The sequence below is a fragment of the Crocodylus siamensis genome, chromosome 5 (genome assembly GCF_052110815.1).
Source record: "Crocodylus siamensis isolate JL-2025a chromosome 5, ASM5211081v1, whole genome shotgun sequence".
Lineage (NCBI taxonomy): Eukaryota > Metazoa > Chordata > Crocodylia > Crocodylidae > Crocodylus > Crocodylus siamensis.
In genome coordinates, this window is record NC_143399.1 from 207,305,643 (window position 1) to 207,332,835 (window position 27,193).

The 27,193-nt window shown below is 52.4% G+C and overlaps 1 protein-coding gene across 5 annotated transcripts; it reads left to right on the forward strand.

Annotated features, from left to right (window-relative positions):
- Positions 1-19,870, forward strand: LOC149865276 (zinc finger protein 232-like). Of its 5 annotated transcripts, none has more exons than XM_090048138.1 (6): positions 1-137; positions 5,136-5,220; positions 5,769-6,468; positions 6,595-6,805; positions 8,011-8,238; positions 18,867-18,967. In XM_090048138.1, exons 3-5 carry the CDS (start codon positions 6,091-6,093, stop codon positions 8,199-8,201), a joined length of 780 nt encoding a protein of 259 aa, XP_089904264.1. In that variant the 5' UTR covers positions 1-137; positions 5,136-5,220; positions 5,769-6,090; the 3' UTR covers positions 8,202-8,238; positions 18,867-18,967. The 5 variants fall into 5 exon arrangements, with proteins under 5 accessions (XP_089904264.1, XP_089904260.1, XP_089904263.1 ...); XM_090048134.1 differs by lacking the exon at positions 18,867-18,967 and adding an exon at positions 9,009-9,232 and having other exon boundaries at positions 8,011-8,197; XM_090048137.1 differs by lacking the exon at positions 18,867-18,967 and adding an exon at positions 9,009-9,130.
- The last annotated feature ends 7,323 nt before the right edge of the window (positions 19,871-27,193 follow it).

Sequence of the window (27,193 nt, forward strand, 5' to 3'; positions counted from 1 at the left end):
TGGGAAGAACACTCAGTCCTCCAGCCTGGCTAAGCACTAGCGTATCCGCACAGGAGAGAAGCCACATCTGTGCGTGGAGTGTGGGAAGAGCTTCACCAGATCATCCGACCTGATGCAGCACCAGCTTATCCACACGGGTGAAGCAACATTGTTACTTAAAATTGTTCATTGCTCAAATTTAGGGCAAGGCCTTATAAAGGGGAATAATCGATAAATGCGGCATTTTTCCCTTACATGAAGCAATTACATAAACTTGGACACTCCAGTTATACAAACAGACATACACCAGCATACACACACAGAGACATAGACACACATATAGTACGATGTTACAGTTACCAGCCGAAGTCACTCAATATTAGTAATGGATGCCTGGGTCCAGGCTTGTTGAGGGTGAGAGAAGCCAGGGAATAACAGACATGCCTGTGGTCCGTGAGATTGCAGAGAGTGGATTCCCCAACTTAGTTTGTCTGCATCTCTCTTTTATAGCGATTTCAAGTCTTTGTTCAACATTGGGGGTTTTCCATGCTCAGTCATTCCAGTAAAGTTGGTTATGTCCGAGTTGATATTTCAGTCTTGATCTCTGCCGTGAAGCATTGTGTAGTCAGTGTTTTGCCTTGAAGTATTGTGTAGTTCAAATGGCAGGATATGCAAAATTCTTTCTTCTTACTATCTTCTTTGCGCTTGATTACAGACGAGCTCTTCAGGCATCCATTAATTAGCTTAATTAGTTTACTGTCTGGTAACTTATACATTGGTGCCTTGTTGTTTATACAGTCAGTTAAATCTTCTTCTGTTTTCATGCAAATAGTTACCATTCTTTCACCATTCACCCCCTTGCAGTGACACTCATGAACACAGGGCTTATGAAGTTCATCTCATGTCAAGCAGGGAACAAGCACAAAATGGAGTTTTAGGTGTTTAGACAATCATAGACGTTGATCAATTCAATACTATTATCGTTTAAACATAATAACTAACATGCAAAAATTCATACTACAATATGAGTGCTCAGAGTGTGGTAATAGCTTCGCTCTGTCCTCCAGCCTGGCTGAGGACCAGCATATCCACACTAGGGAGAAGCCACATCAGTGCTCAGTGTGGGAAGTGCTTCCCTCCTCCAAACTGGCACGGCACCAACGCATCCCTATCTTGGATCATCCATAATTCTTCCAGCAATGCCACAATTGCTTGGGCATGTATACCTGCTCAGCCCCCACCAGTGTCTTCGTCTAGGCAAAGAGCCTCACGCTGGTGGACTACAGCAAGAGTTCAACCTACGACTCCTTTAGGGCCCTGCAGAACCCAAAGGACACGGAGGCTGGTCCCCAAGGTTTGATGAGGGGAGGGGTTAAAAAGAAATACCTCATGAAGAGGCCAGCCCAAATGCTTGGGAACTTGTGAAGACATGGTCATTAAACCAGCTGTGGAGGTGTGCCATCCCCATCATTCTGCCGAAGCAGGCAGTGCTCCCAGGGCCAGAGGTGCCTGCACAATCTGGTGCACCCCGTTGCGCAACTGGCTCTAAATGGCACCCGGGGACTGTCTTTGGGTGACCCCAGGCTCTGTCCTCCCTCCTGGTGCCAGGGTTCTTGTATGTGAGGCTCTAGAGTTGCAGGAAGGAGGACATTGATTGCTGGGGAGGTGTTCCCTGCCTTCCACCCTGACCTTGCCCTTCTTCGCCACATGACCCCACTCCCAAGCCTGCACATGCCCACTGGAGTCTGCAAGAAGCTGATACTGCCACCCCATGGGCCCAGTTTGGCAAGTTTTGCTTCTCAGCTGCTTGTTTCAACAGCATACCACCTGGTACCAGCTGCACCCCCCCAACCCCCATTCTCTGTAATGGATTCTTTGCTAATGAAGTCCCACAATGTAACATGGGCAGGCAATTAGTTCGTCTGGAGAGCTGCCTACTGAGTTCAGACAAGGTGTTGAAGCCACATGGGTAGTCCAACCCCGACAGGTGCCCCGCATCCTGGTCACCATTTTGGGCCCAGAAGTCCCATGCCCTAACCCCTGACCTTTGCCACCAGAATTCCCTCCCCTTGTCCGCAGATGCACTCCTTTCAGCAAGGGTGTTTGCCGTCTCGGGGCCAGAAAAATATCACATAATATTCTAAAAATTGAACATCTACAAGGTTCAGTCCTTTCATTTCAAAAATATTTTTCATCGTTAGTAGGGTCAGAAGGGACCCGAGCAGAACATTTTGTCTTGATTTAGATGTGCGTTTGTCTAGTGTTCATAGAGGTGGTTGCAGAATAGCTTAAAATGAAGTCTGACTCTTCTATATTGTAGGGCTGGTGGGGAAAATGGGGGTGGGGGTGTGGGGTGATTTTGTGGGGCAGTGGATAGGTGGGGTGTGGGGGTGATGGATCATGTGGGGGGTGTGGGTATCAGTGTGGGTGGGCATGGGGTGTGTAGAGGGTCGTGTGCGTAGACTGGGAGGGTGCTGAGGTGTGAGGGGGTCTGGGGGTCTGCGTATATGGCAGTGTGAGGGGGTGTATGTGAGACATCCCACGCGCACACACCCACACACACTCCAGCTCAAACAGTCGCACCAGTGGTTCTGGTACAACAGTGGCCAAGTCCTTCAGCACCCTTGGATGGGGATGGTCTGGGCCTGTACACTTAAACACGTCCAGCCCCTCCGGATGCCCCTTCCCGAGGTCAGCACTAACTGTTGGAGTCCCGCTTGTGCCTGTCTTTAGCCCCTTGGGGAGGGACATCTTTACCCGTGTTCAGGAATACAGGCGCAAAGAACAGATTAGGGGCTCCACTTCGGCCCTCCTATCCGTTACCAATTGCCCTCGTCTGTCCTTTGGGTCCTACGTTTCCACGAGCCTTCTTTTTACTCCCTGTGCACCTGAAGAAGGGCTTTCTGTCATCTGCAGCTGCTGTTGCCAGCCCAGGTCCATTTCTGCTCTGGCCTTTCTGCCTGATCCCCGCAAGTGCGAGCCAAGCAGGCGCGCTCCTCCGCGGTGGCTCCCCTGCTTCCACATCTGTGCCTCTTCTGCTCGATATCCTCGGCTGCTGGGGAAGGGCCCGGCGGGCGGGCACGAGCCCGAGCCCAGGCGGCGGAGCCCAGGGCGGCCGGGGCCGGGGCGTGTCGCGTCACACGCGCCGCGCAGCGAAGCGCTGAGCTCGGGCTCCAGGGAAGCGCCTCGCGGCGGGGGCCGTCTCTGCAGGCCCCGGCCGGGCACAGGCCGCCCCCGGCAGCGCTGGAGCCAGCAGGACGGACACCCCCGGCGGGCGCCAAGGGCCGGGGGGGGGGGGGCAAGTCCCTGAGGACTGGAAAAGGGCCAAAGTGGTCCCTATTGTCAAGAAGGGGAGGTAGGAAGAGCCTGGCAACTACAGGCCAGTCAGCCTCACTTCTATCCTGGGGAAGGTCTTTGAAAAAATTATCAAGGGCCAAATTTGTGAGAGCCCTGCAGGGGAAGTGATATTGAGGGGTAACCAACACGGGTTCGTGCAAGGCCGATCCTACCTGACTAACCTGGTCTCTTTCTATGACCAGGTAACAAAGAGCTTAGATGGGAAGGAGGAAGTCGATGTCGTTTTCGTGGACTTCCCGAAGGCCTTCAACACAGTGTCCCACCCAATTCTGGTGGGCAAGATGAGGGGCTGCGGCATGGATGAATGCACGGTCACATGGGTGGCAAACTGACTCCAGGGGCGCACCCAGAGGGTAGTGGACGGGTCGATGTTGACCGGGGGGGGGGGCAGCAGAGTCCCCCAGGGCTCGGTCCTGGGGCCGGTGCCGTTCAACATCTTCATCAGCGACCTGGACGAGCATGTGGAGAGCACCCTGTTCAAGTTTGCTGATGACACCAAGCTGTGGGGTAAAGTGAATCCACCAGCAGGCAGGGACCGCATCCAGGCAGACCTGGATAGGTTGGAGAAGTGGGCCGATCTGAACAGGATGCGGTTCAGCAAGGACAAGTGCAGGGTGCTGCACCTGGAGAGAGGGAACCAGCATTATGGCTATAGGTTAGGGGCTGACCCTCTCGGCAGCACAGAGGCAGAGAGGGATCTTGGAGTCAGAATTGACTCCGGGATGAATATGAGTTGCCAATGCGATGAAGCAATAGGCAGAGCCGACCGCACCCTGTCCTGCATCGACAGGGGCATCGCTAACAGGTCCAGAGAGGTCTTGCTCCCCCTCTATGCGGCACTGGTCAGGCCGCGGCTGGAGTCCTGTGTCCAGTTGTGGGCGCCGCACTTCAAGAGGGACGTGGGGAACCTGGAGAGGGTCCAGAGGAGGCCACCCGCATTGTTGGGGGCCTCCGTGGCCAGCCCTATGAGGAGAGGCTGAGGGACCTGAATCTCTTCAGTCTCCTCAAGAGGAGACTGAGGGGGGATCTTGTGGCTGGTACATCACCATAGTTCTTTTCTCATTCAGACTTGGGCACCAAGGTGGTCCTCAATTTTCATCCTTTATTACATAAGGATCAACCTTTAGAGGAAGGTATACTTGCAATACAAAAAAACCCTAACTCGCAGACAACTGAAAACCTCAGAGTCTTCCTTTCCACACTCACAGACCATGCTGTCTTGACAGCCAAAACAATACAGCAGTCTTTCTTCAAATGGAATTGCTATCCTGCAAAATAGTAGACCTAGAAGTAATGTTAAAGTGGGGCTGAGGATAACCCGAGTGAGCAACAGCACCTTGCTGAGAACAGAAATCTTATTAGGGGGTTACAGGATGATAGAGATAAGAGAAGCCCAGATCAGCTAGAGGTTAGGGGGAATAGAGATTTGCCAAAAAATACTGATCAGACTGCCCCCATTTATCAAGTGGGACAGGAAATGCCATTTTAATAAAAGATACTAGGATTGTAACAGTATCTCCCCCGCCCCCATGGTTATATCCCCCTCTGGAGCACCCCTGAGAGGGTCATACAGCATCTAGGAACGCTGCTCTCAGTGAACATGGGAAGGAGGATGTTAAAAAAGTAACACAATTATAGAGTAATACATCAGTTAAGAAATATATGAGATAACTATGCTCCCCCTCACTAGTGTCCTCGGTTATAAGCAGAAAAAGGGCTCTGATTAAGTGGGGAGTTCATGCAACAGGGGTTTCTGCTGTATCTGACCTTACCATTTTGTAAAAACTCTCCTAATTTAGGTCCAGTCACAGGAGAGACTGCCAGCCCAGTCCGACCATACTGGGAAAAGACAAGGAAAAGGAAGTGCATTCCCAAAACTAAAGGGTAGGACCAATTGGATATTAAGACAATTAGACAGGCGTCTACAAGTTTGATTGGACTGGACTGGTGGTTGACCTAACAGAGCAAAAGGAGGGATGTCAGCACTCCTATTCAGATGAGGAATTACATCTCCTGGCTTCCTTCGAAAGCTTGCCACTTAAAGAAGAACATAACATCCTGGCTTGCTTGAGAGCCCTCCAGGAAGATCTAATTAAAATTAACCAGAAAGGCCAGAACGAACAATCCCCAGGCCAGAAAACTGAATCTCTCCAGCCTTAGACCTGCACGGGGGAGTGGCTTGGGGCTGCCGATCCGCCCTGGAGCAAAGTGGGGAAGGAATTTGTCCTGAGACTGGAGCCAAGTCCCACCTGGGTGGGGGGCTCTGGGCCCTGACACGTGTCCAGGGGGGTCTGTCTGGGAAGAGGCCCTGCATGTGTGGGGCTGTTGGGACAGTCAAGACGTCAGGACTGGGCAGACCTTGTGGCTGAGGGCGGGTCATGGTCCTGGTCTCCCAGCACGTGGTGATGTCTGTGCTGTCTCCTTTCCTGCAGGCCTTGCAGACTAGACGCTGTGAGAAGGCACTGTGTGTGAGCGCAGGAGAGCAAGAGCCCAGGCCCCGGCGGGGGAGGCCTGTCCTGGGGCAGACGGTGGCTGCGCTGGAGTCCGTGGCAGCCGTGGCCTTTCCCATCACAGCCCGGCTGTAGCCGGAGGTGACGCTGCAGGAGCAGGACCCAGGGGAGCTCCAGGCACGATCTGAGCAGGCAGGACAAGTCCCTTGTGTCATCCAGACTGGCACTGGGGACACCTTCTGGGAGACGGTTGGTGCCACGTATTAAGCAGCCACTGCAGGAGGAGCCGGCCCAGCGCGGGGAGATGCGGGGGCAGGCGGCGGAGCAGGCCATGCAGCCCCCGTCTAAGGCCGGTTCCCCCAGAGACCCCCCAGCCGGCACCGGGGACGAGCTCGCCACCCCAGAGACCTGGCGCCAGCGCTTCCGGGGCCTGCGCTACCTGGGCGCCCAGGGGCCGCGGGAGGCTTGCAGGCGCCTGCGGGAGCTGTGCCAGCGCTGGCTGGAGCCCCAGCGCCGCAGCACGGAGCAGGTCCTGGAGCTGGTGGTGCTGGAGCAGTTCCTGGCCATCCTGCCCCCGGGCATGCGGAGCTGGGAGTGGGGGCGCGGCGTGGAGACCTGCGCCCAGGCCGTGACCCTGGCCGAGGGGATTCAAGTGGAGCAGGAGGAGGACGAGAAACTGCAGGTGAGCAGGTTTCACCCCGATCGTGGATGCTGCTGTCCCCGTTTCCACGTGTTTGCGGGATGCTCCCTCCCCGCCCCGTCTCCCCCATGTCCCTGCTCCCCACTGATGCGTGCGTCCCCTCCCCAGGTCACTGGGAGGGGGAAGGTCGAGGATGTGTCGGCAGACGAGATGCAGCCCACGGGGGCGCGGCGGGAGCCTGGTGATGCCTGGCCGGAGCAGCCGCAGGCCCGTGGTGCCGACAGGCCGCTGGAGGAGGCAGGGCAGAGGGGAACCCCGGGGCCTCGGGACCGGCCCCCCCGCGTCCCCAGAGAGGAGCCCCCGCCCCGCCAGGCGTCAGGTGAGGGACAGGGTGGAGGCCCGGGCGTGCGAGGTCTGGGTGCTGGCGAGGCCGTCCTGCGCCTGGGGGAGCGGGTCGCACGTCTAGCCCTGCGCGGGAGGGGGCTGCAGTATTTGTCACCCTGTGGGTGGGGGGCCGAGCGCTGGTCCTTGCGGGCGGGTGTCTCCCAGGCGGGGACCCTCGGTCTTTCTCCCTGAGGTTGCAGCACCCAGCAGAGAAAGGCTTTGTCTTGCTTGGGTCTTGTGCTGCCATGATAACAGTCAGTGACCTTATCCGTGTCCCAGCAGTTATAGTGTCATAGTTAGTAGTGTTGGAAGGGACCTGAGCAGATCAAGTCCGACCCCCTGCTGTGGCAGGAAAGCGTACTGGAGTCAAATGACCCGAGCAAGGAGCACATCTAGCCTTGTCTTAAAGACCCCCAGGGTAGGAGCCAGCACCACTTCTCTTGGAAGTTGGTTCCAGATGCTAGCTGCCCTGACCGTGAAGTCGCACCTCCTGATGTCTAGTCTGAATCTGCCCTCTGCCAGCTTGTGACCGTTATTCCTGGTCGCTCCTGGCAGTGCTTGGGGGAACAGGGACTCCCCCAATGCCTGCTGGTCCCCCTGACTAGTTTATAACAGGCCACTAGATCCCCCCTCAGCCTTCTCTTGTGGAGGCTGAACAGGTTCAGGTCCCACAGCCTCTCCTCATAGGGCCTGCACTGCTGCCCCTGACCATGTGAGTGGCCTCCTCTGGACCCTCTCCATGCTGTCCACATCCCTCCTGAAGTGCGGCGCCCAGAACTGGACACAGTACTCCAGCTGCGGCCTGACCAGTGCCGCACAGAGGGGGAGGATCACCTCCCTGGACCTGCTCACGATGCATCTGTGGATGAAGGACAAGGTGTGGTCAGCCGTCCTGACCACATCCCCACACTGCCGGCTCACGTTCATCTTGGCATCAATGATGACTCCAAGTCCTTTTCTGCCTCTGTACTGACAAGAAGGGAGTTCCCCAGCCTGTAGGTACGGTGCTGGTTCTTCCTCCCCAGGTGCAGCACCCTGCACTTGTCAGTGTTGAATCCCATCCTATTCTTATCCGCCCACCCCTGTAACCTGTCTAGGTCTGATTGTAGCCTATTCCTCCCTTCTAGCATGCCCACATCCCCCCACATCTTAGTATCATCATCAAGTTTTAACAGGGTGCTTTTTACCCCCTCGTCCAAGTTGCTGATGAAGATGTTGAACAGTGCGGGCCTGAGGACCGAGCCCTGGGGGACCCCACTGCCCACATCCCTCCAGGTCGAAAATGCCCCGTCCACCACCGCTCTCTGGGTGCAGCCCTCCCGCCAGTTGGCGACACATCTGACTGTGTGGGTGTCGACACCACAGCCCCCAGTTTCATGAGAACAGGGTGAGAGACAGTGTCGAAGGCCTTCCGAAAGTCCAGGAAGGGTACGTCCACTGCTACCTCTGCGTCTAGGGATTTGGTGACCTGGTCGTAGAGGCCACCAGGTTGGTCTGACAGGAACTGCCTCTTATGAACCCGTGTTGGTTGCCCCTAAGCATAATCTCCCCTCCCGACCCCTCATGGACATGCGCCAGAATAACTCTCTCAAAAAGCTTGCCCAGGATCAAGGTAAGACTAACTGGCCTATAGTTTCCCGGGTCCTCCTTCCTCCCTTTTTTGAAGATGGGAACCACGTTGGCCTCTTCCAGTCCCGCGGTGGGGGAAGCCAGGCGGGGTGGGCGCGCAGGGACGTGTCCGTGCGGGGAAAGCCCCTCAGCGACGAGCCCCGGCCCCGCCAGGACACGACCCCGGCTGTCAGGGCAGGGAAGGGGGCTCGGCTCGGCCCCGGCCCAGCCCGGTCCCGATCCGCCCGCAACTCACAACCCCCGCCCCCGGGCGCCCCTGACGTCATGGGACGTCACGGGCGTGACGCGCGAGGGGAGGAGCCGGGCAGCGGGGAGGAGGCTGCGGGACGGCGGAGGCGGTGGGGGCCCTGGCGGGGCCATGTGGAGGCCGTGCGGCCCAGGGGGCTGTGGAGCCGACGCTTGTGCGGCCTTTGCCCCCGAAGGCGCGGGGCGGGAGCGGCTCGCAGCTGCCCGGGGGACGGTGCGGGGCAGTTGGGGCCCGGCGTGGCCGGGGGTCGCGGCTGTGGCGGGTGCAGGACGGGCGGCCCCAGCTGCGGTCAGCCTGGTCACTGGTTCTTCCTTGAACACAGGTCGGTTGCTGTTGTTCTCCCGCTGTTCTGGGGCGGATTCTTGCTTGGTCTTTTGTCTGTCTGCATTCTTCGGCCAGTCGCCAGCTGATGTTTTCCTTTTCCACGAACACACGCTCCCCCGACACACAAGTAAAAGGTCGAGCACTTGTCACGCAACACAAAATGGAGTTTCTGAAGGCAATGCAAAACTCAACAAAATACATAAGTTTACAGGCAGCCCCTGCTTAGCGCTCTCACTTGGTTCCTGAAAAACTGAGCGCTAAGTGAAACCGAAAGTATTTGATGACCCAAGATGGTGACCGCAGTTGCTTTTAATAACCCAAGATGAATATGGCGAGTTTTATAACAAAACTCGCTGAGCACAAAGTGAAATCAGATTCAATCTCACATGAGCGTTATAGCGAAGTAGCACCAAGTGAAACAGCGTTAGCAGCAGTTGCCTGTAAAAGCAATAGGGAAAAATCTATTTCCATGTTATTTACCTAACATCAAGCTGGCATTTATGCTATTTACAGAACATTCCCTCCGTTGATGCTTCAAAACATTTTGTTTTGAATGGATCACTGTAGGATTTTGCACAGCTATATATTGTTAAGCAATTAAGGCGTGTGATTTCAATTTAACATGAATTTGTTTCATCCAGTAACACGTACAACAACATCACAATCGCCATTATTCCAGTTAGTGTAGAAAAGATGATAATAGGATGTAACGTAACATTTAGGAGCTCTGTCCATGATGGTGACCATCCCTTGAGAATATCATACCATTTGTCTAGCTTGTTCAGATGCTCTGAATTTCTGAAACTTGGTATAAAATAGCTTTAGTATGCAGCTGACTTTGTCCTTGTGTTATAGTAGTAAGATAGTTAATTTGTGAATTCTTTTGTAACCCCAGTCATTTAAGGTAGTCCAATTGGTTCCTAAAGAGAAGTAGAATAATTTAATTGATTTCCATCTCCAGGGATGATTTCCTTTAAGACACTTGCAGGATTCAGAGTGCTCAAAAGAAAAGTAACGAAAACATAACAATATGATGATCAATCTTAACAAAGCAATAAGCAAGACTATGTCAAAATATCCAGGGTTCATGCCATGCAGTTTCCAGCGTCGTGTGCAGCTTCTATATGTGTACGTTAAATAATTAGTCCCGTTCGATTCACGACACACAAATATATAAAAAATAGAAAAACACAACAACAAATACAAGTTAACGCTGGTTCTCCTTCATCTGTGTTTAACAGCCACTGGTCTTTTAGCCCATTGGTGTCACTGGGTATCCTGTGGCTTTCAAATAAATTTTATAAATTAAATTTCATACACCATTGAGTAACTTTAACTGAAATGCATGTACCCATTTTAATGCTTCTCCCCAATTGTGTTTCATATACCACTGGACTAAAACAGTTAATGATAGACACCGGTCTGTAACCCTTCCCACGGGCCCTGGAGTCAAAAGATCCTGTTCATTCACACAGGCTTTCCAGCAGAGAGATGACTTTCTCTGCTCTCTAGCTTCCTATTGCAAACACAACAGGAGGTTCTTATTTAATCACAAGAAAACCACAGCATGTAATCATGTCCACTACTCTGCCTGACCTAGGCAGACAGTTTCCCAGTCAGCAGTAACAAACAGTCTTTCCTGCACAAAACTACAACCCCAGTCACAGTTGCCATACAGCTGTACCTTACTACAAGTCTTAGCTAATTCCTCTAGAAGGGGTCACTCTGTACCAACAAATTCCCTGATCGGTCAGGTTACTGCCCTCGTGTCCTGGCAAAGTGGCCAAATGTTGGGCTGAATTTCAGGAAACGGCCCCTATACATTTGTTCTGGGCGAGCGCAACCCTCAGACCGACCGCTACACCTGCCAGTTGATAATAGGCAAGTTTATTGATACAGAGTGATAACAAAAAGCAACAATACAAACAAACAAATCTATATCTAACAATCATAGGGCTGTCATCAGAGTCAAGGCACATCTGGCCGGGATGCAGTCTTCACTTCTGAGGCTCTCTCTTAGGTGTCATCAGTCTGGAGGTGGGATTCCAAGGCTCACAGCCCCACTCCAGTGGGGTGCATAAGATGGGCTGCTGGTATGCCCTCTGTCCATTGGCAGCCTTGGGGACTGTGGCAGTGAGAAACCCCCACAGGAATCGGGAACATCAGGGGCAAGCCCTGGAGTTCCCAAAGGGGATAGGAGGACCATCCATGCCCCGGGAAACTCGCCACCAGAATAGGCTGGGGCAGAGCAAGAGCCGTGCAAGCCAGTGTTTAACCGGCTTTTCAAGCAGCTGCTTCCTGGGCAGGGTGGTGGCCAGCTGATTGCAGCAGGAGGAGCCACCCCCATGGGGAATTAACTGCGCCGGAAGCCAGCAGCGAGGAGGAAGCCAGCTGGGAGCGCACAGACCAGATGGTGGCTCCGGGAGCAGTGGCTCTGTAGGCACTACCTTGCAGGGGCAGATTGGGAGCAGTGGCTGGCACCAGGCTGGGAGTGGGTAGTCCACAGCACCTCAACTTTAAAGAAATCCAAGGAGGGGTCTCTCGCAGAGAGGACGCCTAGCACCTGAGGCTCAGACCCCTGAGGCTAAGAGTCGAAGCCACCTGTGCAAGTCTACATCCGGACGGTGGGCTGGATCATTACTGTCAATGCTGGACCCCACAGTCAAGGGGTTGGCATCACGTTGGGACAAAGACCTGAGTACCTGAGCGGTTGGCGAGTGGACGGGGTGTAGGGAAGGCGGAGCCCTGAGGAACATTGCAGCACACTTGTGAGTACCCTGTCCCCGGGACTAGAGGGGAAGAAAACCCTCCTTCTTTACATATATCATCAAGTCATGGCAGGAGACTTGTGGGGACCGCAGCTATGGGGCAGAGCCATACTCATAGCACAACTTGGGACGTGACAGTGGTGCATTGTCCAGAAAGGCAGCATTTGCTATAGTGGATCAGTGATCCTGACCTGGGTAGAGAGGACTGTGTAGCTGCCTGCTGTGGCCCATGCTAAACTCATGACACAGGCCATCCAGGTAATCAGCCAAGTACTAGAGATACAGCAGCTACAGGGTGCACACCAGCACGAATGGATGCAGTGGAATGCACCCTTGTTCAAAATGCTGTGGATGACACCTGAAGCCTACATAGAGGTGTTCGAGAGGATGGCCCTACAGACTGGGTTGGACCGTACACAGTAGGTTCACCAGTTGGGCACTGTAGTGGTAGATGAGGCCCAGTCAGCATATCGAGCACTGTCAAGAGAAGAGGGCTGTAATTACGGCACGGTGAAGGCAGCCATCTTGCACAGGCTTAAGAGTTCTTCCGAAAGCTATAGACAGTTCTTCCAAGCATGGAAGGCAAAAGATGTCAAGAGGCCTCGCAGCTTACTCCAATACCTGTGTGACGCATTGAATAAGTGGCTCCCTGTGACCCGGTTTGACCGAGACGTGGTCATAGACCAGGTTCCTTTGGAATAATACCTTTGGGACCTAGAGAAAGACACTCAGATATGTGTAAGATGACACCAGCTGCGGAAGAGGCCCTCCACCTAACTGAGGCTTTCTTTATCTCGGAGAATGAGCGCAGTTGTGATCGAGGCTTCAGTGCCCCGGCAGGGAGCATAGTTGGAGAGGAGGAGAAAAAGATAGTGTCTCAGAAGGGGGCAGCAAGGGGCATTGTCTGCTATCGTTGTGGCCGCACAGACCATATTGCGCAGAAGTGCAGGCTGGGCTTGAGCAAGCTAGGCCATGGCTTAGCACCAGCAGCAATTCCTAGAGATAAGTCTAGGGAAGCCAAATGGGGCAAGAGCATGGATTGTAGCTTTGGTGCAATCCTGCAGGAGAAAAGCTAGAAACGACTGGTAGTGATGGCCTGGATCGGTAATCAGGCAGTACAAGCCACCCTGGACACGGGATGCTCGCAATCATTGCTCTGTGCAGACCTGGCTCTGAAAGTGGGTGTGCAGGAAGCCAGACCCTTGGTTGTGACCTGCATCTTGGGTGGTGAAATGTGCTTCCAGAGTTGCTACCTCTCATTGAGAGTATGGAACTTCAAGACGAGCTGGGGGTCAGGCTTCCCCCGGCAGTGGCCTGCGAAATGATCCTAGGGCATGAATGGGTGCTAGAGTGAGTAAGAGCAATGGAGGAAGAAAGGAAGTGACTACAGAGAGGTGAGGACTGGGCCAGGGAAATGTACGCGCAGAACGATGAGCAGGTTCAGGCCCACGTAGATACGGATCAGGTGGCTTGTGCGGCTCGCTTTAGTCAAGCACAGCAGGCAGATCCAGAGCTCCAACAATTGGCTGCCGAGGACCCAGGAGCAGGGATGTCCAGGAGCGCCTTGTATTATGAGGTCGTGGAGGAGGTCTGCTGAATCAGGTCCAGAGGGGTCAGGAGGGTATTGTTGAGAGATGTCAGCTGGTGGTCCCGACCCCACTTCACTGGAAATTTGGCAGTTGGCACATAACACCCTGCTGGGTGGCCACCTAGAGTGCAACAAGACCACGGCACGATTGGTCCACGATTTCGTTTGTCTCCAGCTACAAGGTGATGTGGATAGTTTGGGTGCGGCATGTCCTGAGTGTCAGAGAGCCCAAGGGGACCTCAGAAGGCCCCCTTGCAGCCTGTGCTGGTGATCAAGACACGCTTCTCTCAAGTAGCTCCGGATATCGTGGGTCCCTTGCCAAAGTCTCATAGGGGTACCGATATATATTAGTCCTGGTCAACTATGCAACATGTTTTCCGAAAGCAGTCCTGCTCAGGTCAATCACAGTTAGCTAAGTAGCTGAAGAGCTGTTAAAGTGGCTCGCACGCGTGGGGATTCCCCACAAAATAATCGCGGACCAGGGGACTAATTTTCATAGTTGTAGTTTCATAGTTTCTAGGGTTGGAAGGGACCTGAGTAGGTCATCTAGTCCGACCCCCTGCCATGGCAGGAAAGATTACTGGGGTCAAACGACCCCAGCGAGATGTTCATCTAACCTCCTCTGAAAGACCCCCAGGGTAGGGGCCAGCACCACTTTTCTTGGAAGCTGGTTCCAGACCCTAGCTGCCCTGACCGTGAAGTCGCGCCTCCTGATATCTAGCCTAAATCTCCCCTCTGCCAGCTTGTGACCGTTATTCCTGGTCATTCCTGACCGTGCTTGGGGGAACAGGGACTCCCCCAATGCCTGCTGGTCCCCCCTGACTAGTTTATAACAGGCCACAAGTTCCCCCTCAGCCTTCTCTTCGGGTTCAGGTCCCGTAGCCTCTCCTCATAAGGCCTGCCCTGCTGTCCCCTGATCATATGAGTGGCCTCCTCTGGACCCTCTCCATGCTGTCCACATCCCTCTTGAAGTGCGGTGCCCAGAGCTGGATGCAGTACTCCAGCTGCGGCCTGACCAGTGCCGCACAGAGGGGGAGGATCACCTCCTTGGCCCTGCTCGAGATGCATCTGTGGATGCACGACAAGGTGCGGTTGGCCTTCCTGACCGCATCCTCACGCTGCCAGCCCATGTTCACCTTGGCATCAGTGATGACTCCAAGATCCTTTTCCGCCTCTGCACTGATGAGTAGGGAGTTCCCCAGCCTGTAGGTGTGGTGCCGGTTGTTCCTCCCCAGGTGCATCACCTTGCACTTGTCAGTGTTGAATCCCATCCTGTTCTCATCCACCCACCCTTGTAACCTGTCTAGGTCCAATTGTAGCCTATTGCTCCCTTCTAGAGTGCCCACATCCCCCCCGCATCTTAGTGTCATCAGCAGATTTGAACAGGTGCTTTTTACCCCCTCGTCCAAGTCACTGATGAAGATGTTGAACAGTGCGGGCCCAAGGACCGAGCCCTGGGAGACCCCACTGCCCACATCCCTCCAGGTCGAAAATGACCCGTCCACCACCGCTCTCTGGGTGCGGCCCTCTAGCCAGTTGTTGACACCACAGCCCCCCAGTTTCTTAATGAGAACAGGGTGAGAGACAGTGTCGAAGACCTTCCCAAAGTCCAGGAAGACGATGTCCACTGCTACCCCTGCATCTAATGATTTGGTTATCTGATCATAGAAGGTCACCAGGTTGGTCTGACGGACCTGCCACTGATGAACCCGTGCTGGTTGCCCCTAAGCATGAAATCCCCTGCTGGCCCCTCATGGTTGTGTACCAACATAATTTTCTCGAACAGCTTGCCTAGGATCGAAGTAAGACTAACTGGGCTATAGTTCCCAGGTACTCCTTCTTCCCCTTTTTGAAGATGGGAACCACGTTGACCCTCTTCCAGTCCTCTGGCACCACACCAGAGCACCACTAGTGCTTGTAAAGCCATGCCAGGGGTCCTGCAATACCCTCAGCCAATTCCTTTAGTACTCTAGGGTGGAGAACGTCTGGACCGGCTGACTTGAATACGTCCAGTCCCTCCAGAAGCTCCCTAACTAGATCCTCACTGACCCTTGGCCCAGGTGTGCCACCCCTGGGGCCTGAGGGGGACCCAGCAGGGGGGTGACTGTTCCAGTCCCTGCTTAGGAAGATGGAGGCAAAGAAATTGTTAAATATGTTGGCTTTATCGTCTGGTGTGACGACCAAATTTCCTAACGTGTCCTGCAGGGGCCCCACATTACCCAGAACCTTCCTTTTACCCCGTATGTATTTGAAGAAGGACTTCTTATTGTCCTTAATCTGGGAAGCTAGTCCCAGTTCCATCTCTGCCTTGGCCTTCCTAACTACCCCCTACATCCCCGAGCGACTGCAGTATAGTCATCCCTGGTGATGTCCCCTCTTTTCCACTGGGTGGAAGACATTCCCAGACGCTTTTGGTGAGCCATGGGGGCTTGTGTGCTCTCCTGCTCCCTTTGATCTTCGTTGGGATTACCTCTTTTTGGGCTTGGAGGATCGTCTCCTTGAGGAGCGACCACTCTCCTTGGACACCTGGCTCCCCTCCCCTCTGGGACCTCAGTGCATCCCTGAGTATTCTCCTTAGCTCGGGGAAGTTACTATTGGAGAGTAGGTTTAGATTAGACACCCGCAAGAACTACTTCACAGTTAGGGCGGCTAGGATCTGGAACCAACTTCCTAGGGAAGTGGTGCTGGGTCCTACCCTGGTGATCTTTAAGAAGAGGCTTGATGCCTACCTGGCTGGGATCATTTGAGTCCAGATTTTTCTCCCGCCCAGACAGGGTTCGGACTTGAAGATCTACAAGGTCCCTCCCGACCCGACTTCTATGATTCTATAAGTTTTATGGCAGGAGTAATGAAAGCGTTATGTAGCACCCTGGGCATCAACCATATGAAGACATCCATTTGTCACCCCCAGACTAAAGGATTAGGGGAGAGACTCAACGGGACCATCAAGAGGATGTTCAGGAGGTGCACAGAGGAGGACCCACGTAGGTGGGACACGGTATTAACTCCACTATTATTCGCTCTATGCGACGCTCCTCAGGAGTCTACTTGGGTCTCATCCTTCCAGCTGGTATATGGACACAGCCCAAGAGGCCTCTTACAGCTTGTTAGAGAAGAGTGGGAGAAGCCAGTGGGGCCAGGGAGTATGGTGGAGAGGTATCACCAGGAACTGCAAGAGCGGGTAAACAAGGCACAGCGGATTGCCTGTCAGAACCTCTGGGCGGCTCAAGAACGGCAAAAGACCCAGTATGATCACAAAACAAAGTCCAGGACATTCCAACCTGGAAACATGATACTAGTCTCACTTCCAGCTTAAGTGAATAAGCAGCTCTGTTACGAGTTACGCTTTTAAAGCCACGTGCAGTTCGCTCTAGGCTGGGGCAATAATCACGCAGAGCAAGCATCCAAAATTAAATACAGAATCTTTATTTGCTCGAGTGAGGTGCCTCTTTGAGAGAGGGACTCCACTTACTAGTTGTAATACTTTTTTATACTTTCTAAGTGTGTAAGCGTTAGTTCGTGATTAGCTCATGCTCGTAAAAATACTCAATCATCTATTAACTAAATCACTATTCTGTCTAATTAAGCGGCGCTGTGGGTGTGAACACCAAAGTTTAACTCTCGTGAATTACATGCCCCCTGTATTTTGTCTCAAGATGTCTCTTTATCTAACAAAAACAAATCATGCCCCACTTTCAAGGTTCTCCTGTTGACGAGACTCCCCTGTTGACTAGATTCAGCTAGCTTCATATCTTATCAGTAACCCTTACACAGTACCTCTTTTCCTTCCCAGCTGTCTCATAAGTGCTGTGTCTGCTTTTATGAAGCAAAAGGACAAAGAAATGGCGTCACTTTTAGCATTACAAAGCCTTGCTTTAACTCTACAAGATTCATATACAACAGCTCACCATTTGGCAAGACCCCTTTAAGGTGACCTGGCAAGCAGGTCTGGTAGATTATGAGGTATTCAAATCTGGACACCATCAAGAATGCCAAACCTACCATGTCTGCCTTCTCAAAGGATGGCAAGCACTGCAGGGCTGGATGGTGCAACACGGGGAGGTAGAGGAGGAGTTAGGACCTCCTTGCCTGGAACTGGAGGACGGTGTAACTTCTGGGGTGCAAGTCCAGTTCGGGGAAGACTTTGTTGCTGAACAATGGTGGGAACTGACAGAGATGGTAGAAGCTTTCTGGAACGTATTCCAAGAGATCCTGGGGTGGGCTCGAGGGGTAGGGCATGAGATCAGGACTCTGCCAGGCACTCTAGTCATGGAGCAGTGGAGGCCTATACCTCACTGACTGCAACAAGAGGCATGGCAGGAAATAGAGAAGATGCAGAGGCAAGGGATTATCCGGCCTTCTCAAAGCCCCTGGCATAGCCCAATGGCACCAGGAGCCAAACCCGATAGGTCACTCCACCTATGCATAGACTACTGGAAGTTAAATGCACTGGTGACCTTTGACACTTTCCCCATGCCCCATATTAGCCACCTTATGGAGAAGATAGGGGAAGCAAGGTATGTATCTACCATCGACCTTGCCAAAGGTTATTGGCAAATCCTGATGAGGCCCACAGATTGCACCAAAACAGCCTTCGGCATGCCCTGGGGCCTATTTGAATTTTTGTGACTGCCTTTTGGGCTTAATGGAGCCAAAGCCACGTTCCAGAGGATTATGGATTCCCTACTGGCTCCACACATGGCCTATACTGCCGGTTACATTGACGGCATAATCACCTTTACCACAGACTGGCTATGGCATCTTTGTGCCCTGAGGGCCATCCTCGGGGAACTCAAAGTGGCCAGAATGATGGCCAATCCCAAGAAATGTCAACTGGCCAGACAGGAGACCAAATATCTGGGATTTAGTGTGGGCTGGGGAACTATCTGACCCCTCAAAGACAAAATGGGGGCGATACGCTGCTTTCAGGAACCACACAACTGTCATCAACTTCGATCTTTTTTAGGGCTCAATAATTGCTATTGAAGATTTATACCGCCCTTCCCTCATCCCTCACTAATGCCCTCAGAAGAAGGGCCTCAAAGACTCCACAATGGACAGCCAAGATGACAAAAAGCTTTGAGGGTTTGAAGGAGGCCCTGTGTTGAGATGTAGTAGTACATACCCCAGACTTCTCTACCCCTTTTATTTTACAGACAGACGCATCCAGCAGTGCCTTGGGGGTGGTCCTGCTACAATGATGGGGGGAAGAGAAGCGCCTGGTCACTTTTGTAAGCCATAAGCATAACTTAGCAGAAGCCATGTATGCTACACTAGAAAAGGAGTGCCTAGCCATACACTGGGTGGTGGAATATTTTAAATACTACCTAATGGGCCGAGCGTTCCCAGTGGTCACGGATCATGCCCCACTTCAGTGACTAACCAAAGCCCATATAGAGAATGCCCACATAACCTGCTGGGTGCTTGCTCTGCAACCTTTTAAATTCACAGTGGTGCATTGCCCTGATAAAGATAACCTCGTGGCCAATTTCCTCTCCAGGTACAGCCGTCCAGATAAGCCAGCCGACGAGGCACGACAAGCGCACCAGAAGCTACATCAGACTACTTGGGATGCACAACGAGAAAGCGAGACACCACAAGGCAGCTTAAGTGGGGAGGTCTGTGGCAACGAGAAGCCCCCACAGGCATCGGGAATGTTGGGGGCAAGCCTCGGAGTTTCCGAAGGGGAAAGGAGGACCACCCACACCCCGGGAAACTCACCACCGGAACAGGCTGGGGCAGAGCAAGAGCTGCGCAAGCTGGCGCTTTCCAGCTCTTCAAGCAGCTGCTTTCTGGGTGGGGCAGGGGCCTGCTGATTGTGGCAGATAGAGCTGCAGCTCCTGCGAGTACCCCGTCACTGGGACTAGAGGGGAAGAAAACACCACTGAACGCCCTCCTTCTTTACATATATCATCAAGTTGTGGCAGGTGAGTTGGGAGGACCCCGACGGTGGGACAGAGCCATATTCATAGTGCCGACTCAGTGCCTGACAGGGACCCTCAAGTCTTTGATTTTGTCTTTTCCATAACAGTCATCTGCAAAGCTTCAACAGACAGCTGACGCTAAGGATTTTTCAACTGCTTAACCTGTTTCAATAAATGTTCATTAATAAACTCCTATACTTCTTACCATCTTCTATTCAGATACCACCTCTGTTTCCACACTTTTAATTGCACTTGCCTTAAGGCACAATATATCTTAAAATCTGTGGTCACGAACCACACAACACCTAAATTTCCCTTCTGACCCTTGGGTATTGCTACAGCCAAGGATTAGTGGTAGAAGCAGAGATCCTAAACTCCCTCCCTAGTTTCTCAGGTAGTCTACAGTCAAGAAACATCAATAAACTTGTTTCCATAAACTTGTTTCTTCTTTCTCCTAACAAAAACATCTCTGAATCTCCTAACTGGTGAGAATTCAACTTCTCCCATAAGCTCAGGGAATTCTACAGCCCAAGTTGTGTACACCAAAAGAACAATAGACCCAGAGCTTCTTCTGTATCCCCCCCTTTCACAATTCACTACTTAAATGTTACACAAATTGCCAATTGCACAAATCACGAGTGAGACCTTATGAGGGAGCATAAGGCAAGATGTCATATTTATTGATTAAGCGCTTAACATATGCACACACAATTTCTGTTCTGCACTGATACACGTTACCAGTCTTCTTATAGCACAGATCAACTTAGTGGCCAGCCAAGTTGATCACAAGTGGAAGCCAGGCTCAGGGCTGGCCTATCCTATACTGAGAAACCTGTGGCTGTAAGGGGCCCCGCAGCTAAGGGGCCCCTGTGCATATGTGGATCAACGCCTGAGCAAGAAGGGCAGTTGCCCAGGGCCCTTCAGGACATGGGCCCTGGGAGGGAGAGGCAAGCAGCCCAGCATGCATATACTGCATGCACACGTGGGCTGGTCACAGCCATTCTACCAGCAGAGAGCCGGGAGCAGAGCATAGGTGCAGGCTGGAGGCTTGTCCAGGGGAAGGGGGAGAGGTAGGAACAGGCAAGGTGATTAATTGTCAGGGATCACGAACTCCCTGAGCAGGCTCCAGCAAAACCAGCAGAAACAGAGACTGTGGGTGAGTGAGAGGGAGCGGGAGCTGCTTAGGCAGCAGGGTTAGGGGGTAGGGGCTGCAGGTCAGGAGTGAGGGGCACCAGCTAGTGTTGGGGAGCAAGATGCATGCCTGGGGCAGGGAGGAGGTGCAGGCAGGCAGCTTGTGGGGGATGGGAGAGGCAGCTCCCTGTTGCTGCATGCACCCCAGGAGAAGTGTGTGTGGGGGCATGTGCCCACCATATTTGTGCACAAGGCAGAGGCAGGCTGCAGCTGTTTGCTCAAGTCTGTGCTGCTGCCTTTGTTTGGGCCCTGGGTCCCCTTTCTGCCCTGCCTGGCAGGGTGCAGGTCCCCTGGGGCAAAACACCAGTGCAGAGAGACCCCAAAATATATTAGCCCAAGCAGTTGGGCCACTTATTTTAAAAGCTCTATATCTGAAGCTAGGCTCCTAAGTGAATGGGGTGCTTAGCATACTTGAAAATTCTTTAGGCCTCTTACCTGTGTTGAATTAAAAATCGTGGTTCGTTTCTCGGGAGGTGGAAAAAAACTTTCAGCTACAGACACACTTTATTAGCAACACAAAAGGTATATATTTGCAAATAGGGTCAGAGAGAGAGAGACAAAAGATCAATCACTCTGCCCCCGGGCACAATCATTAGCAGGCTTTTATCCCCTCTCTCCTGACCACGTGTGCAGAAGGAGGAATTTTTACAACTCATTTCCGGTTCATACAAACATATATGTAAACATGTCGCTTCATACGTCCCATGTGCATTATAATTAACTACTTAAGTATGCGGGGCGGGTAGGCTTAATATGCATTAGGTTATCACGCGTGCGTAGATGGGACCCAAGGTTACTCAAGGTTCAACCTGAAGGCAAAAATGGCATTTGCTCTTATCTTAGCCTAAGAATGTGGGGGTCATGAAAGAAAGTGTGATTTAGTGTAACAAAGAGATAGTAAATTTGCAGAACAGAGAGGGAGTGATACCTTAGTACAAAGGGCCTTTGGTGGTTTTTCCCTTCAATTTCCAACCCCCCCCCGCTTCCCTCTCCCATTAAGGAGACAAGGAGGGCTAGCAGCTGTGTTTTTTTTCTAAATCTGCTATTGATAATGCATTTTTAATAATATTTCTAACACCTGGACAGCCAAAGCCTTTAAAGCCTAGCTTTAGGGCTGTGTGTTTTTAAAAAGTGTATGTCTGCATTTCTTTTAAACACAGAGACTAGCTTCAGATATGGAATGCCAAAATCTAGAACTCTTGGTTCAGAAATGATACCTTTTATTCAACCAACTAGAAAATCACCCCCAAAAATCTCTTTTTCTGCAAACTTTCATGCTCAAATGCCTTTCATCAGGCTCTGGGAAAGCTAAAGATGATAAGAAGTCCCCATAGGTAGGAAATCAGCTTCATTTTTGCACAGAGGGAACTGGAGATGGCAAATCTGTCCCTGTGGATCCAAGAGTTCTAGATCTTTGCGTTTCTTTTGTCTGAGACCAACACGGCTACTAAATACATCCCTGAAACATGGAAGATGCCAAATTTTAGCCGATTTTGGATTTTAAACTTCATTGCAGAACAACAAGAAAGATTTTTTAAACTTCCCTGCTTGCCATGGGACACCTCCAGGGAAGGAATCCTACCTCATCTACCCAACAAAGAGCACTCAGAACAACTCAGAGAGTCAAAGGTTCCTCCTTTGAGCCTGAAAACTTGCAGAAAAAGAGAATTTTTTTGCAATTTCCTAGTTGGTCTAATAAAAGGTATCATTTCTGAACCAAGAGTTCTAGACTTCTGTATTTCTTTTTTGTCTCAGAACAATGCAGCTGCCAAATACATCCCTAGCTTCAGATATGAAGCTTTTAAAATAATTTGCCCAACTTCTTGGACTAGTATTTTCTTGGGTTTCTCTACACTGTTGCCTTTGCTCTGGGGGCCCTGCCGTCTGCCCAGCAGGGCGGAGGGTGGGGTGGGATACAGAGCCCTAGCAAAGGCTCCATACCCCACACACACACCCACAGCCCCCAACACCTTCAGAAACAGAGAGGCTATGGGTGTCCAAAAGCTTGCAAATAGCAACTTTCTGCAACTATTTAGTTGGTCTAATAAAAGATATCACATTACCCAAAGAATCCAGCTACAGGTCAACATCCCGGTCCCTCCACCTTCCTGCATCATCCAGGAAGAGCACAAAACATCTGCAGGTGCCCTCTTTTCCTGAACAAGGGTGTTTGTGCCCAAAAGCTTGCAAAAAATAATTTTTCCAACTATTTTAGTTAGTCTAATAAAAGATGGCTTCTAGTGGTAGTTTTACCAGTCTGACTGCATTTGCTGTGTACTGCGCTACAAGGGATGGAGTCTGACTCCTGGCCAGTTTCATTCTTCTTTCAGGATGGCTTAACCCAGAAGCCAATATGCAAGAACGCCAGTTGGTGAAAATGCCATGAGACAATGGGTGAGAAATGAGGAAGGGGTGGAGGGGGGGAATGTTGACCTGTAGCTGAAGTCTTTGGGTAGATGTGATATCTTGTATTAGACTAACTAAATAGCTGCAAAAAGTTGCTATTCGCAAGCTTTTGGATACCCACATCCTCTCTCAAGCCAAAAAAATTTTAAAAATGGTGAGAGATAATGAAAAATGGTCAGATATTCCTCAGGTATGAAAAAAAGAGTCTTTAGAAACCTGTGCTAAAGGAATGCAAATTTCATAGATTTCATAGACATCAGGGCTGGAAGGGACCTCGGGAGATCATCGAGTCCAGCCCCCTCCCCAAAGGGCAGGAAGTCAGCTGGGGTCATAGGATCCCAGCAAGATAAGCATCCAATTTACTCTTGAAGGTGTTCAATGTAGGTGCTTGAACCACCTCCGCTGGCAGATTGTTCCAGACCTTGGGGGCTCGGACAGTAAAGAAATTCTTCCTTATGTCCAGCCTGAAACGGTCTTGCAGGAGTTTGTGACCGTTCGACCTCGTCATCCCTTGGGGCACTCTGGTGAACAAATGTTCCCCCAGATCCTGGTAGTCACCCCTGATAAACTTGTAGGTGGCCATCAGATCACCCCTGAGCCTGCGCTTTTCCAGGCTAAAGAGCCCAATGGCTCTCAGCCTGTCATCGTAAGGTCTGTTTTCCTGACCTCTGATCATGCGCGTGGCTCTCCTCTGGTCTTTCTCAAGCTTCTCCACATCCTTTTTGAATTGTGGAGCCCAAAACTGGATGCAGTACTCCAGCTGCGGCCTCACCATGGCCGAGTACAAGGGGAGAATGACGTCCCGGGATTTGCTCGAGAAGCATCTATGGATGCACGCCAGCGTTTTGGTCGCTTTACTAGCCGCAGCATCGCATTGCAGGCTCATGTTCATCTTGTGGTCAATGATGACCCCCAAGTCTCTTTCTTCTGTAGTGCTAGCCAGCGTAGCACTGCCGAGCCTATAAGGCTGCAGGCTTTTCCTCCCAAGGTGGAGACCCTTGCGTTTTTCGGTGTTAAACACCATCAGGTTCTCGTCCACCCATTTGCTGAGTTTGTCCAGGTCAGCCTAGATCACCCGCCTGTCTTCTGGAGTGGATGCTTTGCCCCAAAGTTTGGTGTCATCGGTGAACTTGGCCGGTCCACTCCTGACTCCAATGTCCACATCATTAATGAAGATGTTGAGCAGTATGGGTCCAAGGACAGAGCCTTGAGGGACCCCACTGGTCACAGGGCACCATGATGAGTGACTGCCATCAATCACAACTCTCTGGCTCCGACCACGGAGCCAGTTTCCCAGCCAGCGGATTGTGGTGGAGCCCAGGCCACAACTGGGCAGTTTGGCCAAGAGGTGATCATGGGATACCAGATCAAAAGCTTTTTTGAAGTCAAGATATATGACATCAATCTCTTCTCCCTGGTCCAGGTGATAGGTCCCCTGGTCGTAGAAGGAAATGAGATTGGTCAAACAAGACCTACCCGCAACAAACCCGTGCTGGCTATCCCTTAGGATGTTAGCCTGGGCCAGTCCATCAAGGATGGCCTCCTTAATAAACTTTTCTAAGATCTTCCCCAGGATAGAAGTCAGGCTAATGGGCCTGTAGTTAGCCGGATCCACTGTCATAGATTTCATAGATTTCATAGACATTAGGGCTGGAAGGGACCTCGGGAGATCATCAAGTCCAGCCCCCTGCCCAAAGGGCAGGAAGTCAGCTGGGGTCATAGGATCCCAGCAAGATAAGCATCCAATTTACTCTCCTCCCTTTCTTGAAGATCGGCACCACATTGGCCTTCTTCCAGTCTTCGGGCACTACACAAGAGCACCAAGAGCTCTCGAAGACCCATGTCAGGAGCTGGGCTATGACGCTCGCCAGCTCCTTGAGTACCCTGGGGTGCAGGTTGTCAGGGCCGGCTGACTTGAAGGTATCCAGCTTCTCAAGATGTTCCTTCACGAGGTCAGCATTGACGGAGGGTAGGGGATCCCCCTCACCCGGATCTCCCTGTCCCATAGCAGGCATGGGCGTCCCATTGGACTGATGAAAGACTGATGCAAAGTACCTATTTAATAGGTTGGCTTTTTCCTGGGCGTCAGTTGTCAGTTGCCCCATCTGGTTTAGCAGGGGTCCAACGTTGCCCTTGCTTTTCCTCCGGCTCCCCACATATCTGAAAAAGGACTTTTTGTTGTCCTTGATGCTTGAAGCTAGTTGGAGTTCAGTTGCAACCTTGGCTTTCCTGGTTTGCTCCCTGCAGGACCGGACCAGTGCAGAATAATTCTCCTTGGAGGTAAATCCCATCCTCCATCCTTTGTAGGCTTTCCTTTTTAGCCGCAGGAGGTCCGCTAGGTCTCTGGAGAGCCAGGGGGGCTGCTGTGCCTTCTTGCTGCCTTTCCTCCGTGTTGGAATAGATTTAGCTTGTGCATTGAGGATCGCTTCCTTGAGAAGCAACCACTCTTCTTGAACTCCCATCTTCCTGGGGACATGGTCCCTGAGGGCCTGACTGACAAGCCTCTTGAGCTTGTCAAAGTCGGCTTTTCTGAAGTCAAGGACTTCTGCGTTGCTGACTGACTTGCCAGCTTTACGGCGGATGGTGAAGGTGATCAGCTGGTGGTCGCTGTCACCCAACTTACCATCGATCACCAGGTCGCCGATTAGGTCGTCCCCCGTAGCCAGTACCAGGTCAAGCAGCGCTTTGCCTCTCGTTGGCCCATAGACTTCTTGGGTCAGGTAGAGGTCATCCACGCACGAGAGAAAGCTTTGCGACCACTCAGATTTAGCTGAGTGATCTTCCCAGGAGATGTCCGGGTAATTGAAGTCGCCCATGACAACCAAGGTCCTGGAGCAAGCGGCCTCAGTCAGTTCCCGGGCGAACTCCTGGTCAAGCTCAGGACTTTGAGTGGGAGGTCTGTAGTAGACTCCCACCGTTGTGTCCCCTGTGCTGAATTCCCCCGAATTTTTACCCAGAGGGTCTCTAGCTGTCCATGCCGGCGCCAACATCAGCTTGCAGGGACATGTAGCTTTCCTTCACATAGAGAGCTGCACCCCCGCCCCTTTTGTCAACACGATCCCTCCTGTACAGGGTATAGCCCTCTATGCCCGTGGTCCAGTCATGGGTGGAGTCCCACCAGGTCTCCGTTATCCCTGTGACGTCATAATTCTTTGCACTGAGCAGGAGGACGAGCTCGTCCTGCTTGTTGCCCAGGCTCCTGGCATTAGTGTACAGGCAGGCAAGTGTGCCCTTGGGGGCTCTTGCCTTGCCCACAGATTGTGCCAGGGCTGGGGCAGGAGTGAGCTCCCTTAAGTGCCTTGGTCCGCTGGCTTTGCAAGGGTCGCTCAGCGGGCCAGCGGGGCAGTAGTCCCCCCATCCCCCAGCGAGTTTAGTTTAAAGCCCGGTGGAGCAGGTCAGCCGGCCTGGCTGAGAAGAGCCTCCTCCCCAGGGGGGAGAGGTGGAGGCCATCTCTTCCCAGCAGCTCGCTGCCTCTCTCTCTGAAGAGCGGGCTGTGGTCATGGAAGCCAAAGCCTTCCCGATGACACCAGCGCCGCAGTCTTTGGTTGACTGTGTGGATCCTCCTCTCCCTCCTCAGCCCATAGCCCGAGACTGGGAGGATTGAGGAAAACACCACCTGAGCTCCCAGACCCCTAAGCCCCGCTTCCAACTCCCTGTAGCGCCTCATGACCTGGCTGGGGGTGCTCCAAGCCGTGTCATTGGTGCCCATGTGAATAAGGAGCATGGGGTAGTGGTCTGTGGGCCGGAGGAGCTTCATAGTTTCATAGTAGCTAGTCGGAAGGGACCTAGGTAGATCATCTAGTCCGACCCCCTGCCTTGGCAGGAAAGAGCACCGGGGTCAGATGACCCCGGCAAGGTGCTCATCTAACTTCCTTTTAAAAATCCCCAGGCTAGGAGCCTGCACCACTTCCCCTGGAAGCCGGTTCCAGGCCCTAGCCGCCCTGACTGTGAAGTAGCGCCTCCTAATATCTAATCTAAACCTACCCTCCGCCAGCTTGTGACCGTTATTCCTGGTCACTCCTGGCAGCGCACGGGGGAACAGGGACTCCCCCAGTGCCTGCTGGTCCCCCCTGACTAGTTTGTAGCAGGCCACAAGGTCCCCCCTTAACCTTCTCTTGTGGAGGCTAAACAGGTTCAGGTCCCGTAGCCTCTCCTCATAAGGCCTGCCCTGCTGACCCCTGATCATACGAGTGGCCTCCTCTGGACTCTTTCCATATCGTCCACGTCCCTCTTGAAGTGTGGCACCCAGAACTGGACGCAGTACTCCAGCTGCGGCCTGACCAGTGCCGCATAGAGGGGGAGGATC